Below are 17,942 nucleotides of genomic sequence, written 5' to 3' on the forward strand. Positions count from 1 at the left end.
TGCTTTATTATCTGATGATTTCTATGTTGGACAAATTGTAGAGCCCGTAAGGACTTAAGAGAATGATTATTCAACTCAGCTAATGTCTCCTCCCCTGTCTTGGGGAGGAGAAGTGGAGGTCTCCCATACGTAATTTCATAGGGAGACAGACCTGAATATAAGGAGAACATCTCGTCCTTAGTAAGGCAAAGGGAAGGAGACTCACCTGGTCTTCGCCTGTCTCTAGTTTTAATTTAGTGAGGGTTTCTTTTAGTGTTCGATTCATCTTTCCTACTTGTCCTGAGCTCCGGGGTCTGTATATACAGTGGAGTTTTCAAGTTACGTTTAAGGTTTTAGCTACTGTTTGGGTAATTTGGGCAATAAATGCCGGGCCATTGTCGAACCCCATTTTTCAGGGAAGGCTGAATCGGGGAACTATTTTCGAAACTAATTTTCTAGCAACTGTCTGAGCTGTCTCTGATTTGGTGGGGAAGGCTTCAGTCCATCCTGAAAAGGTGTCTATGAAAACTAGAAAGTACTTGAATCTGAATTTTCCTGAGATCACCTTGGTGAAGTCGACTTCCCATTGTCCCCCAGGCCCTTGTCCTCTGGTCCGTGTCCCGGGTGTCAGTTTTTCCTCCTGGGCTTGGCTCACTGGTGCACAGGTAGGGCATCGGGCTGCAATCCGTTTGGCATAGCTGTGGAGCTTAGGTATATAGTCCCTCCGGAGAAGTTCAGTTAGTTTAGTTCCCCTAGGTGGGTACTCTGTTGTGTCTGGTGGATGAGGTCCCATTCCAGGGCCTCCGGCAGCAATATTCTGTGGTCGGGGAGTATGTACCATCCGGTGGTGTCCAGTGTCCTGCCTAAAACACTATTTAATTTTATTTATCTTCAGAGTAGTTGGGGGCATTCGCGAGATGCCTCAGGGGTAATACAGGTAAAATCTGAAGAGGCCCCACTGGTTTTAGGGCCACTTCTTCGGCATTCTGGTCTGCAGATGCGTTACCCTGGGCTACGTGATCATCCGTAGTCTGATGCCCCTTACGATGTATAATAGCTACTCTCTGGGTAGCCAGATAGCCTCCAATAGGGCTAAGATCTCAGGTTTGTTTTTAATGTCATTTCCTCCTGATGTCAAAAGGCCCCTCTCCTGGTATAGTGCCCCGTGGACATGGGCAGTGGTGAGGGCATACCTGCTCCCAGTGTAGATGTTGATAGCTTTGTTCTTCCCCCACCATAAGGCTTGGGTGAAGGCTATTAGTTCAGCCCTCTGGGCAGAGGTGCCATGGCCTAAGGCATGGGCCCAAAGTACCTCATCGTGGGTGACCACTGCAGCTCCGGCGTACCGCGTTCCACCTGCCGTGAAGCTACTCCCGTCGGCTGCTATAGTTCAGCATCCATATCAGGCCATGGTGTGTCCCTGAGGTCAGTTCTGAGATTGGTCAAAGAGCTGAGGACCTCCAGGCAGTCATGGGTGGGTTCTTCTGGGTCGTCATCAGGGAGTAGTGTGGCAGGATTTAACGCAGCAATTTTCAGGAACCGAATCCTCAAAGGGTGCACGAGCAGTACCTGGTACTGGGCGATCCTGGCATGGGACAGCCAGCGCTCTGGCGGGCTCCGAAGGAGAGCCTCTACTGCACGAGGGGCTACAGTTTGCAAGTCCTGCCCCAAGGTTAGCTTGGACGCTTCTTTAGTTAGTTTAGCCATAGCTGCCTCCACTCTCAAGCAATTTGGCCATCCTGCCGCCACGGGGTCTAGCTGTTTAGAGAGGCAGGCGACAGGGCATTGCCAAGGGCCCAAGGCCTGGGTGACAACTCCCTTGGCAACGCCTTGGCCCTCAGAGACATAGTTGGAAGGGTTGGAGACGTCAGGCAGAGCGAGTGCAGGTGCACTGGCGAGGGCTTGCTTCAGCCCTCTGCTCTATTTCTGTCCAATGTAGGCCGCCCCCCCCCCCCCCCCGGCTGGTATAGAGGGACTTCGCAACCTCAGCAAACCTAGGGATCCAAAGCCGGCAATACCCGACGGCCCCGAGAAATTCGTGGACCTGCGTTTTGTTTTGGGGCCTGGGGATCTTTAAAATAGCTTCTACCCGGCTGGTAGAGAGGGATCGTTTTCCCCCTCAGTTCATACCCTAGGTAGGTCACTTTCTCAGTACATAGTTGGGCCTTTTCCCCCTGGTGTTGTTATTCTGACCCTTTTTCTGGTTCCAATTTCTGGCATTTCTCTCTGGCTTGTTCCCTTCATTCATAGCTGCCACCAAAATCTCTGCCACCTTCTTAGTTTGGGTCACATCTGGGTCGGCGCGGTTGTTGACTACTCGTTGAGCGATTTCGACCAGTTTGCTTGAAACCTTCCCCTCAAATTCCTCTAATCTTTGTAGTTTCTTTCTAATGTCCGGGGCCGACTGAGTGACAAAGGCAATATTAATCACTCTCCTATGCTCAGAGGCCTCCGGGTCTCTGGGGCTACACGACCAGTAAGCTTCCCTGAGACACTCAGGAAGGCGGCAGGTGACTCACGTGGGCGCTGAGCAGTCTCGCTCACCTTAGATAAACAGTCGGCCGCTCTCCAGATGCCCCGTAATAGAGCCAGGGGGTATTGTCCAGATGCCCCGTAATAGAGCCAGGAGGTATTGTCCAGATGCCCCGTAATAGAGCCAGGGGGTATTGTCCAGATGCCCCGTAATAGAGCCAGGGGGTATTGTCCAGATGCCCCGTAATAGAGCCAGGGGGTATTGTCCAGATGCCCCGTAATAGAGCCAGGGGGTATTGTCCAGATGCCCCGTAATAGAGCCAGGGGATATTGTCCAGATGCCCCGTAATAGAGCCAGGGGGTATTGTCCAGATGCCCCGTAATAGAGCCAGGAGGTATTGTCCGAGAGCCTCCCTACCTCGATCGTCATTGGGTTCCAGTCAGGGTCGGAGGTGGGATGCCCGCTGGTCCCGGGGACAGTTTAGGCAGCCTCCTGTAGTCTGTCTCTCTCCTGGAGGTGAGGAGGACCGGGAGGAGCTGCTGGCTATCACCCAGGTGGGCCGCTGGGTGTGGGAAACAGCTTCTAACAGAGAGATCAGACCTGGGGTTTGTCAGAGGAAGAAGGGTTCTGTTGTTTCCACTTGGAGAGATCACTCGTAGAAAAAGGAACATATACCATAAGAGGTCTTTGGGGGTCCCCGCCAGGCAGAGGAGCAACCTGTCGGAGGGCAGAATAGTGGCCGATGGAGAGTCAGGGGTTTCTCCGTGGGTGTGCGGGGGACCGAGAGGCTGAGCTTCCCTGGGGGAATCGGCCGGGCATGGCGGCCTGGGTGCCCCCATATGGGGGAGGCTCAGTGAGCAGAGGGTCCTCAGCTGGAGCTAAAGGACAGGGTGGAGACTCCTCCTGGGTGCAGAGGAACCATCATCCTCCAGGGAAGGCTGGGGGCTTGTCAAGAGAACAGTCCTTTTGGACTTCACAGGACACTGGCATCCTTAAGATGTTTAGGTTTATCATTAGCGATATCAATCCAGGCATCTATGAAGGGGGCCTGATCTGGGTGGCCAGGATCGCCGTATAAGCCAATTGCAAATCGCAGCTGCCTTCGGGCGGCCAATCACCCCCGAAGGTGGGCCAGTCGAGTGGACAGAATTTCTGTAAGTCAAAGGGCGTTACCATGGCCCCGTACCCAGTGGCCCGTTTCTTAAAATCTTCGAAGTTATTAGGTACACATTGCAAAGGAGTTAGAGGCGTTGATGAAGACTGACCCATAACGACAAGTGGAACAATGGACAGACACCAGCAGAGACCAACGAGGACTAAGACACAAACAGTAAAACACAGATACCGGTATGAGCAGAACCCAGGCCTGACTGATTCAATCCGGGTCCAGGGTAACGTGTCGTCCTAGGACCAGGCTGGGGAAGTAATGCTGCGTCCAGCCTTCCTCCAGCCACCGAATGGAGCCAAACAGAACAAATCAAAGGTTTGTACTCACCGGTGAGATTCAATCCAGATGGCTTACAAATCGGTTCGTAGACAAATTTGTGAAGACTGTCTGGGAAGTCAAGGAGCCGTCCGAGTGCGCGGGGCTGAGGACCGTCTCTCAGAGGCCTTCCCCTGGGCGGGACGGATCCCGCCTCCCCGGCCAGTCTAGTGGTCTAGAGATTCCCCAAGAAAGGGGAATCTCGCTGGAGCCTCTAAATGTTGTGGCATGACAGAGTCAACGAAAGACCACTGGAGAACTGAAGACCCAGTAAGAGCGGTTTATGCCCTGGCCAGTTTGGCTCAGCAGTTAGAGTATCAGCCCGTGGACCAGAGAGTCCTGGGTTTGGTTCCTGCTAAGGGCATGTACCTCAGTTGCAGTTTGTCCCCGGCCCCTGTTGGGGTCGTGTGGGTGGCAGCCACTTGGTGTGGGTGGCAGCCACTCGATGTGCCTCTCTCACATTGATGTTATTTCCTCCCCCCCCCCCCCCCTCAGCTCTATCTGAAGATAAATGCAAAAATGTCCTCGGGTGAGGATAAAAAAAAAAGAGCCGTTTATTAGCCGCCCGGCGTCTGATTCCGAACACCCCTGTGACAGAGTCTTTGGAGATCAGCCCTGACCGCCTTACACACACACCTTTTAAAGCTTAAAACCACATTCCCGTATGCGCTGGGGCATAGCAAGCAAGCACGTACAGAAGCGAAAATATGCAGTTAGGCAGTTGGCTAACCTGGCTAACCTGGGAACCTGACATTTCTTGGTCCAGCGTCTGGGAACCTGACATTTCTTGGACAGGGAGTATTCCAATTTACTAAGGTTATTGTGATCTCTATCCCGTTAATTAAGTTCCTTACAAAACAGGTTCAGCTAGAGGGCACACAGTGATTTCACCCATCATCAATTATGGAGCTATAAACATGTCGGTACACTTGTTTCTCTCCCCACCACTCAGTCTTGGCATGCTCTCTCTGTGGTGTGTATGTGGGTGTAAATGAACTCTGAGCCTCGTTTCCTCAACCGAAAAGTGAGAAACAGTAGCAGTATTTTTCTGACTCCACATCTGGCAGATGCCTTTTTTTTTTTAAAGGCAAGATCTGCTTAGAAGTCAAAGCTTCTGTCCACTGATGCCCCTCTCTCCACTTCTGTCATAATCCATCTCCCTTCCTGGGCAGCCCTGCCCCTCATCCTGCTGCTTGCTAACAGCTATCTGGATGGGTGGTGACACTGGTCATGCACACTTCCAGGGGGATTGGATCTGCTTTCTCTTCTCAGGGCCGTTTTTCTTTGGAACCTCACTCGTAATCACAGATGAGAGGTCCAGACCAGCTGCTAGTGGGAATTCGATCGTGGATGAATGGACGAAGGAGGCATTAGGGAGGGCATTCCTCACACCTCCAGTATCCCACCAAATGGACAACCATCTCCCAGTTACCCCTGCCTTTTCCGTTATATGTTGGCTTGGTGACAGAGAGGAGGTGTTGGCACCTGCAGGAGATTCGATAGAAGGCATTTCGGGATGACTTCATCTCTTGGTCTTGCCTCTCAAAATTCCAGCCAAATCAGCTCTACCCTTGAAGGGTTAGAAGCAGGGTCAACATTCCAGAAGCTCCTTGTCATCCCCAGCCTTTTAATCAGGTGCCATTGGAGAATTAGCATCCTAGCAACCCCCCTAGCAGGGGGTTGTGGAAGGGTCAGAAGGGGTCTGGCCCCTGACCCACACTTGTCTTTCTGGCTAGACCTACTCGCGTTGATTTTGTTCAGGGAGATCAGAACCACGGACAGCGACCGTGGCGCTTAGGAGACAGAAGGGCAGGTGCGCGGTGAGCGAACAGGTGCCCAGAGGGAAGAGGCCCCGCAGTGGCGGGGCGTTGTCTGGGGCTGTTCTCGCTCTGAGTCACCCGGTGCGCGCGCACTTGCGCACTTGCACTTGCCGAGGGTCTCCATTTGCTGGAATTCTCCCTTCCCTATCTAGGGATGGTTGGGGGTGGGGAGGAAAGGGGAAAGCGTCAAGCTAAGGCCCTGGGATTTTTGCAGGAAAGGAGGAGCTGGGAGGTGAGGGACCTGTCGGTGTCCCCCTTCTCCCCCCACCCTCCCGTCCTCAGTTCAGGCCCATTTATACACAAAGCTTGTTCTCCCCAGCCTCCAGCCCTGGCAAGTACTGGTCTCAGGCGCTGTGGGGTGCATTCCCCTGCCCTGAGCTCAGCGGGTGGAAATGTGGCTGATAAATCAGAGATAACCCTGGAGGGCAGGGTTGGCGGGCACCCACGCTCAGGATAAAAGGCTGTGGATACCTGCGGATCCAGGAGAGCACCTGCAGGCCACAGACCGGGAGGAGGTGCGACCGGAACCCGGACACAGCAGCCGCAGCAGCGACCCCTGCCTGCCTTCCCAGCAGCATGGACCCTCAGATGGGGCTGCCCTGGGCGCTCTTGCTGCTTCTGTTCGTGGGCCTGTTGCCACTGGGTGGCTCTAGCCCAGACCCCGCCTTGGAACTCTCTGGAGCACAGGTGAGCAGTGCAGGACTGGATGCTGGGTAGCAGCAATGAACAGGTTTCCACCTACTGTCACCAGAAGTCGCCTTGAGAATCAGAAAGGGGTGAGACTGGGAGCCAGACCCTACACCCAAGGTGGCCGCTTCACTTGGGTGCCACTGAGGGTGGTTGGGCGCAGGTGACGATTCCTGAGGCTCTGGCTATTCCCACCCATTGCAGGACCTTCTTCCTGGCGAGACTCTGGAGCTGAAGAAGGATCAGATGGCCCTGGAGTCCCTCCAGAAACGCGATCATTTCACAAAAGCCTGGGAGGCCAGACGGGCAGCTTCTGCTGCTGGCCTTGGGTCCCCGAACCCTAAGGGACCAAAACCCCCGAAAAAGAAACCTCCCTCGAGATGCTTTGGGGGGAAGATAGATCCGATCGGCCGCCCCAGTGGCCGGGGCTGCAATGGTGAGCTCCCGCCCTGCCATCCTGCCCACCCCCACTTCACCCCCATACTCATGGGTCCCACCCTAGAGTCACTCTGAGTTTGTTGTCTCTTGGGACCACACTCTGAGAAAGGGACACCTAGATGTTACTCTTGCTGACAGTCCTCAGGGCCAACGTGTGCCTTTCTGGGAATATTCCCTGTGGACACCCTTCATGACCAAGCCCATGAGACCCACCCACCTTCCATCCACCACCTGCATCTGTTGTCAAAAGCACCGAGTTTCTTTGGGGTGGAGTTCAGTCATGTCTGGCAGGCTTTCCTTGGAACAGAAAGAGCCCTAAATACTTTCCTCCAGGTTTCCCCCCAACTGTCTCTAGCTGCAAAGACCAATGGGATCACTGGGGAGGCCGCAGTCCCGTTCACGGAGGAGGCAACTGAGGCTCAGAGAGATGGACTATTCCAAAGCCTCCAATATCCAGACCAGCGAGGATGGGGGTGGCGGGGCAGGGATGGCCACAGGGAGGGGAAGGAAGCTCCATCCTGCCTCGGTCTGCACCCTGACTCCATCATCACCCTCTTTCTTCCCCCACAGTGCTGAAGAAGAAGAAGAAGAAAGGGAAGCCCTGATGGCAGGGATCTACACCTGACTCACCATCAACCCCCCGACCCCCTTGAAGCAAACTCCTGTTTACTTGATTCTTTCATATAATACAGTTCTTGCCTTTGAGCACACATGTCCCGTGATGAGATCAAGTCACCATTAAAGCTTTTCCTTTGGAAACAGATTTGTCTCGGTACATGCAAAATAATTTATCATTAAAAACAAAACAAAAACACCAAACAGCAACAACAAAATGCCCAAACTCTGTTCCCTGGGAGGTCCCAAAGGTGTCTTAATGGTGGGGTTGGGACCCAGCCTCAAGGGCTAGTCAAGCAAGGGTGGGGGAGGAGCTTTCTTTTCTTGAAGGGTTTTCATGCTCTGAAATGTCTAGAAATACCTTATGCACTTGAGACACATCCCAGATACCGCTTTTCAAAGCCCCGCTGTCACCCCCTCCCCCCCGCGAGCGGAATGGGCCCCGTGTTCCTGAGCAGCGTGAGGGTGTGTGTCCAAGTCTGTGCCCTCCTGTCTTTCCTCTGCAATTCCGTTAGAGGCCTCCCCCGGTGTGTGTGGTCCCCACAGGTCCAAGCTAAACTCTCCGATGCTGGAGGCAGAGTGTGCGTGTGTGTGTGCGTGCACACAATTAGCAGGACACGCCAGTTCATTTGCACTCCCAAAGGGGGGTAAGCCCTCCATCCCGCCCCAGACCTTAGCTTCAAGCCTTCAGTTCCTGATGTCATCTGAAAAGAGCTTCAAAGCCCCAGTTTTGGTTTTTTAAATATGTACACAGTTAAAAAATTTTTTTTCCATTTATTGATTTTACAGAGAGAGGAAATGAGAGGGAGAGAGAGACAGAAACATCGATGAGAGAGAACATCGATTGGCCGCCTCCTGCATGCCCCCCACTGGGGATCAGCCCCACAACCTGGGCATGTGCCCTGACCAGGAATCAAACTGGCGACCTCTTGGTGCAGGGGTTGACGCTCAACCACTGAGCCACACTGGCTGGACCAAAGCCCAGTTTTAAAGTTTTCCCATTTCCCAAGCCTAGAAGTGTCAGACAAGAGGCCCAGCATTTCAGGGTGCCCCTTCCCTGGGCCCAGCACCATCACTTCCTCTCTGCCCTAGAGAGAGAAGCCCCTCATTTTAAGTCAGAAAAGGAGACCCTTACTGTGCTGCTCTAGTCAGCAGGGAGTCTTGGTGGGGCGGCAGCCCTGTCTCCCTTGGGCCCCCCTGCATTCCAAGCATCTCAGGCCACACAGCACAACCTGCCCCTGCTTTTCAGGTTCTGGTACCATGCCTTTTACGATCCCACTCAGCACAGGAGACAGCATTATTATGATCCCCACTTTACGGATGCGAAAACCGAGACCCAGAAAAAGGAAGCGTCCTACCGTCAGCATGCAGACTCTCAGTGCCGGTGCTGGGGTCTGAGAGCAGGTCCCAGGGCCTCGGGAGCCTGTGCCTGTCCTGGCCTCGGACTCCCAGACCTCTGCTGTCTCACTGTGAGAGGGAGAGGGGACCAGGAACAGTGGGTCTTTGTGCGGTTTCTCATTTTAACCCAAATCAGAGATCTACTGAGATTTTCCTTTAAATACTTTTTCCTTTTATCGATTTTAGGGAGAGAGAGATGGAAACATCGATGAGAGAGAACATCCATTGGCCGCCTCCTGCATGCCCCCTCGTGGGGCTTTGGCCCACAACCTGGGCCTGTGTCCTGACCGGGAATGGAACCTACGACCTCTTGGTGCCTGGGTCGATGCTCAACCACTGAGCCACACGGACCGGACTCTACTGAGATTTTTAAAATGAAGTTTTAGGAGCAACTTATTTTCCCATAAAACTGTGAGTTATCTTTGCCTCATGTTCCTGACAACAACTCTATGAAGTAAGAAATTCTTACAATCTCTCATTTTACAGATGGGGAAACCGAGCCCCAGAAAGGTGGTGTGGCTTACTCAGAGTCACAGAGTTCTGAGGGGCAGAGACAGGATTCCAGTCCACCCAGCCTCGCCCCGACACCCAGGCCCCTAATCCCTGCGCCACCTGGCCTCTCCCAAGTCCGTGACTCAGGCTGCTGGTGGGATGCAAGTTGCTCCTCCTAAGGGCATCGCTCGGTGGGACAGTTGGTGCCACTGCAACCTTTCCTCTCTGCTCAGGTGATGACGATAAACCCCGCCCAGAACACCCACGCCCCACCCAGCCAGGCCGTGGTTCTTCCAGGTGACTCTGCTCTCCATAAATAGGGCTCAGGTGGTGGCGTCTGTCTGCACAATAAAGATGCACCCTTGCCTGGCCGGTGTGGCTCAGTGGTTGAGCGTCGACCCCTGCACCAAGAGGTCACCGGTTCCATTCCCAGTCAGGGCACATGCCCAGGTTGTGGGCCCGATCCCCAGTGGGGGGCATGCGGGAGGCGGCCAATCGATGTTCTCGCTCATCGATGTTTCTATCTCTCTCCCTCTCTCTAAAATCAATAAAGGAAAAAAAAGGAAAAAAAGATGTATCCTGCCAGTGGGCTTTTCTAGGAAGGAGGACCCTGAAGCTACTGTGAAGGAGCCAGTGACTGCTGGAGGAGGTGGAGTGGGTGGCCTGAGGTGCCCAGGGCACGGACATCTCGGCGGGCTGCCTCTGTTTGGTGCCTGTGGGCAGCACACACATTGCCCGTGGATGCCCCTTAACACCAGCCTCCTTAACCTGTGACCCGGCCCCTTCCAACATGCCCCCTTATAGCTATAGCCAGGGCCCTAGCCCCCACACTTCCCTGGTACCAACCTCGTCCCGCGAAGAAGCTGCCAGATTACGTAGCTCCATGGATGTTTGTCGCTTTAATCGTCCCAGAAAGATGTGTTGGTGGAAACAGACCCAACGAGGCCTAGCCTGCTTCCTTCAGAGCCGGAAGGAGGTTCACTGGAGGGCACACAGGCTTTGCAGGGTCTCCAATGTTAGGGTGACAGAGGTCAGGTCAGCGCCGGGCCTGAGAGCTTCATCTGGGGGAGCGTCACCTGCGACACTCTCAAGGCACAGCTGAGCCTCTTGCCTCCCCTCCGGCAGCTTTGCCCCCCCTGAGAATGATTGGAGGCAAGAAAAAGCAACGCATTTCTCTTCCTGCAGAGCCGGGTCTAAACGCAGCCATGGACTTGGCCGTTTGTCTTTGTCCGGGGTGCGGTTCTAGCCTTCTGTCCTCGTTTGGAGGCTTTTCCATGCACCGACTTAGCCTTCGTGAGCAGCCCGAGTCCACAGTGACCCGTTTCCCCCACGGGCTCGGGGGACAGCCCGGTGTCGCTGGCTGGACGTCCTGACGCACTGCCGAACCCTGGGCATGGGCTCCCAGCCTCGTGCCCAGAGCTCTCCTGGCCCCGTACGCAGTTCCAGCCCTTACTGCCACTTCAGGGCCCCCAGCAGTAATTCCACCCAGCAGTTCCCACTCTCCTCTGGCAGCGGAGCCCTCTGGCTCCCTGGGGTGGGCAGGACGTGCTGGGAGCGCACAACCGGAGCGGCACTCAACCAACCCAGCAGGAGTCCGCGGTTAAAGAGCCCAGCGCCCTGGATTCACAGGTGGGACCCCTCTGACACTGGTTCCCAGAGTTCCCTGCAGGGAGGGCGGGTTAAGCCCCAATTGCCCACGGCAGTCACTGACTTCCTTCTTAACCTGGTCATTTCCCAACCCTCCTGGGCTCCCAGTAGTTCCTGGGCTCCTCTCCAAAATAAACAACTTTTGCTTGAATCCCTGTCTCAGGTTCAGGAGAACCCAACCTAAGACACCCCTGAATGATTGAACCGTCTTCCAGGGTGCCCCCCTCGATGGTTAGAGCCCTGGGGATCTTCCTGGGCTCCCTTCTCCGGCTGGACCACCCAGGCAGGCACCCCGTTCACCCCACCTGCCTTTGCAGCATCTCTTGCACACGGTCCTTCGCTGCCATCACTGGTTTAGACCCTGACCACTCGTGTGGACATCGGCGGACCAGCCTCCTAACTGGCCTCTCCACCCAGGCTCCCCGATCGGTTCTCCCTGCATTGGGGAGAGAGCAGAACCTTCATGCTTCAGCCAGAGGCGACTCCCCCTCCCTGTGAGGGTCCCAGGGAGCGCAAGGGGCAGCCTTGGGCACTCAGGTACCCACTCGTGGGCGGGGCCTGGAGGAGAGGCAGTGAAGGCGAACTCATTGATCCGACCATTCTGACAATATTTTCTAAAGCATCAGTGTGCACCAGCTCTGCGCTGGGAGCTGGGAGCCAGTGGGGTCCTGCAGCGGATCCATGCACCACCTCTTACCTGCTCAGCCTCTGGCTTCCTGGCAAAAGCAGCCTGAGCCATGACTGACCCGGTCCTCATGCCCCATCCAACCTCCTCCCCACCCCCATACACCGCCCCCTCTTCCTCTAAGCAGAATCACCCTGCAAGGAGAGATCGCCAAGCCAGTTCACGAGTGGACTGCGCCAGGGGGTGTTTTCCTGGGAGAGCTAGGGAACAGCCCAGACGTGCAGGAGCTGATGGCCGGGGTGTGGTGGGCCGGGCCTCTTTGACCAGGGACAGACAGGAGGCGAAAAGGAGCCCACAGATAAAGTGCTTGTTACGGGTTGAATGATATCCCCACAAAAGATATGCTGAGGTCCTAAACCCCAGAACAGGACCTGACTTGGAAACAGGATCATTGGGGATGTAATGAGTTAAGACGGGGTCATGCTGAAGTAGCATGCGCTCCTAATTCAATGTGATGGAAGTCCTCATGTAGAGAGAGACGCAGACGGAAAGCCAGCCATGTGGCGATGGGGGCAGAGAGTGGGGGATGCATCTCAAGTCAGGGAGCGCTGAGGAGTCCTGCAGGCCCCAGAGCTGGGCCAGGCAAGGAAGGGTCCTCCCCGCAGGCTGCAGAGGGAGCGGCGCCCTACTGCCTCCTTGACCTCAGAGTCTGGCTTCCGGCTGGGACTGTCCGTTTCTGTTGGTGTAAGTCACCCAGCGTGTGGTGCTCTGCTACATCACCCGAGGGTCCCCTGCAGCCCTCCCCCCCCTTCTCTCCTCACAGACTGTTTCAAGAAGCTCTCTGGAGATGCTCAGCATGACCAAACAGCCACTAAGGTGTGTCTACCAAAACTGTGGCCAGGTTGGTAACATACCCCCTTATATTTGTCCTCGCAGCCTCTGAGACGCCCCCCCGGGGATGCTCACCTCCTGGTACCCACGCCCTTGGCAATCCCCTGCCCGGTGCAGTGTGGGCTGGACCGTGACTCACTTCTAACGAACAAAAATGATGGGATGTCCCTTCTAAGACTAGGCTACAAAGAGACTGTGGTTTACATACTGTCTTTACCTAAAGAAGGTCAGTTGCATCTCTATAAAGAGATCCATATGCCAAGGAACTGGCACCTCCAGGCAACAGCCAGCAAGGACCAGAGGGCTGCCAGGAGACAGGCATGAGTCTGGAAGCAGATCCAGTAGCCACGCCTCGAGATGACCAGTCCCTGCCAACATCTTAATGGCACCCCGAGTGAGGAGTACCCGGCCCAGCAGGGCCACATTCCTGATCCACAGAAACTATCGGCTGATAGATGTGTGCTGGTTTTTTAAATATGTTTTTATTGATTTTAGAGAGGGAGGAAGGGAGAGGGGGAGAGAGAGAGAAACATTGATTGGCTGCTTCCTGAATGCCCCCTACTGGGGATTGAGCCCACAACCCTGGGAATGTGCTCTGATGGGAAATCGAACCTTTTGGAGCAGGAATGACACCCCAACCAACCGAGCCACGCCAGCCAGGTATGCTGCTTTAAGTTGCTAGGGTTTGGGGTAATTTGTTACGCAGCAATAGTTAACTAATACACGACCTCACTTCCCTTCCCCTCGCTCTTGCTTCCCTTGCACCGGAACCCCCATACACCTTTAGTAAATGAATGTTTCCTTTGTTTTCTAGGGAGCCTGCTCCCCCTTCCCATCCCAGTGACCTCTGTGTTGTACCAAAGAAACAGAACATTTTTTCAGAGTCAGAAACACCCATCCTAAATATTCAGCAGCGTTCCACCCACTCACACTCCAGTTTCACTCCGGGAGAGGAAAATGGACTTTAGTAAAAGGAGGTGGGTGAATCCTGAAATTCTCTTTCTGGAGGCTTGGACGGGACTTCCTCTTCCCCTTGGGCCACCTGCAGACTTCGGAAGTGGCTCGGGACGAAGAGGCCACCCGCGTCAGCCCTTCCAGAAGGCGAGTGTTAAAGGGCATCTGTGTGACGCACGCAGCGGAGCCCCCGTTCCTCCCAGCATGGCTGCTCACTGAATCCTCCTGGCTAATAATAACCCGCCAACCAAGCAATTAAGCTCTGAGCGCATTCCAGGGACTCATCAGGAGGCCGTGGTTCTTTGCCCCCAGAGCTCCTACTTAGAACTGCACCCATTTCGATTTGAAGTCGAGTTTGGCTGACCCGAGTCAGTTAGTGCAGAGGGCTCCTTTCTCCTTCTGTCTCAGAGTAAAGTCACCTGGGACCCCCCCCACCCCACCCCCCGTCATGCCTGGCCACGTACCGCCCCCTTGGAATGGAACAGCCTCACTACTTATTAGCCAAGGGGGGGGTCTGGGGAGGGGTCTGGCCGGGATGGAGCTGGTCATCAACACGCATTTCCTGAGCTTTCGTGGAGACACATGGTAAGTGTGTCAACAGGTCATGGAGGTTGGATGTGGTGATTTCCTTGAGACAGTCCACACACTCAGACGTGCCAAGCGCACACAGCTACAGCCCCGGGCAGGGGGAGGGTGAGATACTGCTCGAGGCCACCTGAGGGACTGGGAAGAGGGGCGTATTTCACCAGGGACTGTACCTAAAGGGCTTGCAAGGAACCATCTTGCTGGTAAGCAGCAGTGTCCATGAAATGGCTTGAGAACATGGGCATTGGCGTCAGACCTGGGTCCAAGTCCTAGTTCTGCTGCTGATGACCTTGGCAAGTGACATACGTCCCTAACCTCAGTTCTGTTCCCCTGTAAATGGGAGAAGTACTGCCCACCTCCTGGGGACATTGCCAGCTTCGAACTCAAAGAATCCGAGCTTCTCTACCCAGTGAGACGAGAGCAGGCAATTCTCGGTGCCCGTGTCCCTCCACACCTCCGACGGCCCTGGGGGAGGGGGAGGAGCTCTGCAGAGGAATGACTGTGCTCCCAAAGTTTCCTTGCTGTTCATATTTGGGAGCCAAATTCTTGGGACATTCATCACATTTGGTGCCCGGCTCCTCACCTGACCGCTGAGAGCAGCTGCCAAAAGCGAGGGCCGCCCCGTCGGAGGAGAGGGTCTGCCCTCCGCGGACCAGGGAGGTGTGAGGCCCGCGAGCCTCTGGACTAATTTGTCCCTAGCATCCGGCCCCTGCCATCTCCTCCTCTCCCGCCCTTATTTGGAGCCCCTGACAGCCGAGCTGCACACCAACCAGGCGACTTCCCGGCATGGGCCCCGTTGCCCAGGGGGAAGGAGCCCGAGGCATCACTGGGAGATAACCAAGGACTCTTTTTTGCTCTTCTCACACCTTTGAAGTGGGAACCTCTTGAGGCAAATCAACAAGAATGTGGCTCTCAGCAGCCTAGGTTCCCCGGGTGGGGGTGTCGTTGGGGCTGCTCAAGGTGGAGGGGCTGTGAAGGGCTCTGCTGGACTGATAACTTTAAAAGGGCATCTTCTGCTGGCTCCTCACTCAGCTGCTTTATCGCTGCAAGTGACAGAATGGGGAGGGTTCTGCCCCTCTTGCGCTCTTGGAGAGCCAGGGGGGCTATAAAAAGAGGAGGCGCAGAGCAGCTGGGAGACAGAGACGAACGAAGGTCGGTGGAGGGAAACCAGGAGAAACAGCAGCCAGCAGCAGCCCACCCCTTGACTGACCCCAGCATGGGCTCCTTCTCCACCATCACCGCGAGCTTCCTCCTCTTTCTGGCCGTTCAGCTCCCCGGGCAGACCAGAGCTAACCCCGTGTACAGCTCTGTGTCCAAGACCGATCTGATGGATTTCAAGGTAGGGGCACGGTCCGGGGTCAGGGGGCTTTGTGATACTCTGCCGGTCAGTGAGACCTCTTTCTTTCCCCGTGTTCTCCTTCTGTAAAGAATCTGCTGGACCGTTTGGAGGACAAGATGCCTTTAGAAGATGAGGTCCTGTCCCCACAAGTACTAAGTGAGCAGAATGAAGAAGCTGGAGCAGCTCTCAGCTCCCTCCCTGAGGTGCCTCCCTGGACAGGGGAGGTCAGCCCAGCCCAGAGAGATGGGGGTGCCCTTGGGCAGGGCCCCTGGGACTCCTCCGATAGATCTGCCCTCCTGAAAAACAAGCTGAAGGCGCTGCTTGCTGCCCCCCGGAGCCTGCGGAGGTCTAGCTGCTTCGGGGGAAGGATGGACAGGATTGGATCCCAGAGCGGACTGGGCTGTAACAGCTTCCGGGTAAGAGGGACTGGGCATGGGAAGGGGACCGGGAAGAAGTGGTGGTCTCATGGAGTCTCACACCTCATCCTAGAACACCACCGGGGTGCCTTCAGCAGGAAAGGGACCAGCATAGAAGCTACTCCCTTGGAAATCTCTGCCCCAACTTGGCGGGTGTCCCATGAATCTAGGGACAATGGCCTCATCCTTAGCTACAGCTTGCTGAGAAAATGCTGAGGATAAAAATTACTGCCATGACCACTGGGTCCTTAAATGTTCATGGGGCCAAGTCACCTTCATACTGCTGATTGGCAGGTCACGTTCCTCCCCAGAACTGTCAGGGCCCAAAGGTCAACTGAAATTGATCAGGACTGACCTTATAAGCTTCTAATGAGCAACATGTTTATCAGTTCAGGCAACTCAGAGGGTTGTCAGGCTGACGTGGGGGCTGGTGGGACGTGAGCACAGTCCTATGAGGCTGACTTTTGCAGCTGAGCCAGGTCACCAAGCCAACATGACTTGTGTATTTTTTTTTTTTTGTAGTACCGAAGATAATGGCCAGACCCAGCAGGCTTCAACAGACCCTCATCCCCTGGGGTCTTTCACTCAACTTTGTCCCATCTCATTGCCATCAAGTTGAGTTGTGACGAGTACCCTATACAAGCTGCCTGTCAACATTTCTCACATTTTATGCTCAATGTAGATAAAGTGGCTTAACTGTGGCTTCCCCGCCTCTCCCACCCCGTGCATTAAATTTTAGGGTAAACCCTCACCTGTTACTGAAAGAGATTTGAAAACGAATAAACTTCAGCACCACGGACAGAAGCCCAAAGCAAAGGTGTCGGTGTGTTTTCTTTCTGTTTCGCTGGGAAAAAGAATTCAGCCTGCTATTTCTTATCGTTTTACCTTCTGTCAGAAAGAAGAGTGCTCAGGGGCTTTCTTCCTCCTTTTAAAAATAATTAACAAACTTTGCTTCTGGAGCAATTTTAGGTTCACAGCAAAATTGAGCAGAAAGTGACAGATTTCCCATAGACCCCCTGCTCGCTCACAAGCTCAGCCTCCCCCATTATCAACCTCCCTCACCAGATGGTACATTTGTTAGTTGATGGACCTGCATTGACATGTGATTATCAGCCAAACTCCATAGTTTACACGGAGTTTATTCCTGGTGGTGTACATTCTGTGCATTTGGACAAATTCCTCCTTCTTCCTCCCCTCCCTCTTTATTATTATTTTTGGTGGGGGTTGGGGTTCAATCTGCAGTTCTCAACCTGCTCTCTCACTCCAGCCTCATCACAGACCCCGAAAAAGCCCCAGGAGGTGGAAAGGGCACTTACGTTTTAGATTTGCTCCTATTCAGGGCCCTTGTTTATTTACAAAGAAAACTAAGCTTGTCTTTGGCTGGTTACCCCTAATGCGGCCTGTGTGCAATAGACAACTTTTGCACACCTTGTCCCTTTTGGTTGCAGCTCTTTCCAAAGGCACCTTTATAAAACGAGGGCCCCCGTTTCCTCGCACACATCTGAGGCAGTAGCTGCTGCCGCTGAGTGAGTTCCACGCCTCGTTTTAAGAAGCGTAGACAAGGTTTTGGGTTTAAAAGCTGAGCAAAATGAAGACGTGTTTGCTATGCGGACAAACTGCACGTTCCTGCGCCGTCTGTGTACTGACACGCGTCTGAAAATTAGCCACCATCTTTCCCCGATTCAGGTCCCAGGTGCCCGCACTTGTGGGCTTGACTGAGGGGGGAGCCCCTGGAGAAGAGTTTATCTGCTTCTGAAAAGGCCCCTAAGCAGACATGGTCAGGCGCTAAGGTCACCTGTGACAAGGGGTCACTATTTCCCACCGTTCGGCCCATGCCCCTCTGGATCACCTGCTGTGAAATTCCTCTTCCACCTCTGCGGTCGCGTCTTCCTGCCTCCTTTATGCTGCTCCTTCCAACCCTGTCCACTGTTCCTGAGGACACCTCCTCACTCCTCCCCAAGGCTCACTGTGAATGCCACCCCTTCCCTGGTACCATGTGCCCGGTGTAAACGTCACTGGCAGCCTTGTTGTATAACTTTTAATTGGTACCAATTGTCTGTCCCTGGATTGCAAGCTTTCAGCAACCCCGGCAGCACAGGG

General features: G+C 54.5%; 1 protein-coding gene across 1 annotated transcript; it reads left to right on the top strand.

The window, feature by feature from the left end:
* Positions 1-15,292: 15,292 nt before the first annotated feature.
* NPPA (natriuretic peptide A) lies at positions 15,293-16,428 on the top strand. Its single transcript, XM_036257298.1, has 3 exons — positions 15,293-15,426; positions 15,516-15,842; positions 16,365-16,428. Exons 1-3 carry the CDS (start codon positions 15,304-15,306, stop codon positions 16,374-16,376), a joined length of 462 nt encoding a protein of 153 aa, XP_036113191.1. The 5' UTR covers positions 15,293-15,303; the 3' UTR covers positions 16,377-16,428.
* The last annotated feature ends 1,514 nt before the right edge of the window (positions 16,429-17,942 follow it).

This window comes from Molossus molossus, unplaced genomic scaffold (assembly GCF_014108415.1).
Source record: "Molossus molossus isolate mMolMol1 unplaced genomic scaffold, mMolMol1.p scaffold_m16_p_12, whole genome shotgun sequence".
Classification (NCBI taxonomy): domain Eukaryota; kingdom Metazoa; phylum Chordata; class Mammalia; order Chiroptera; family Molossidae; genus Molossus; species Molossus molossus.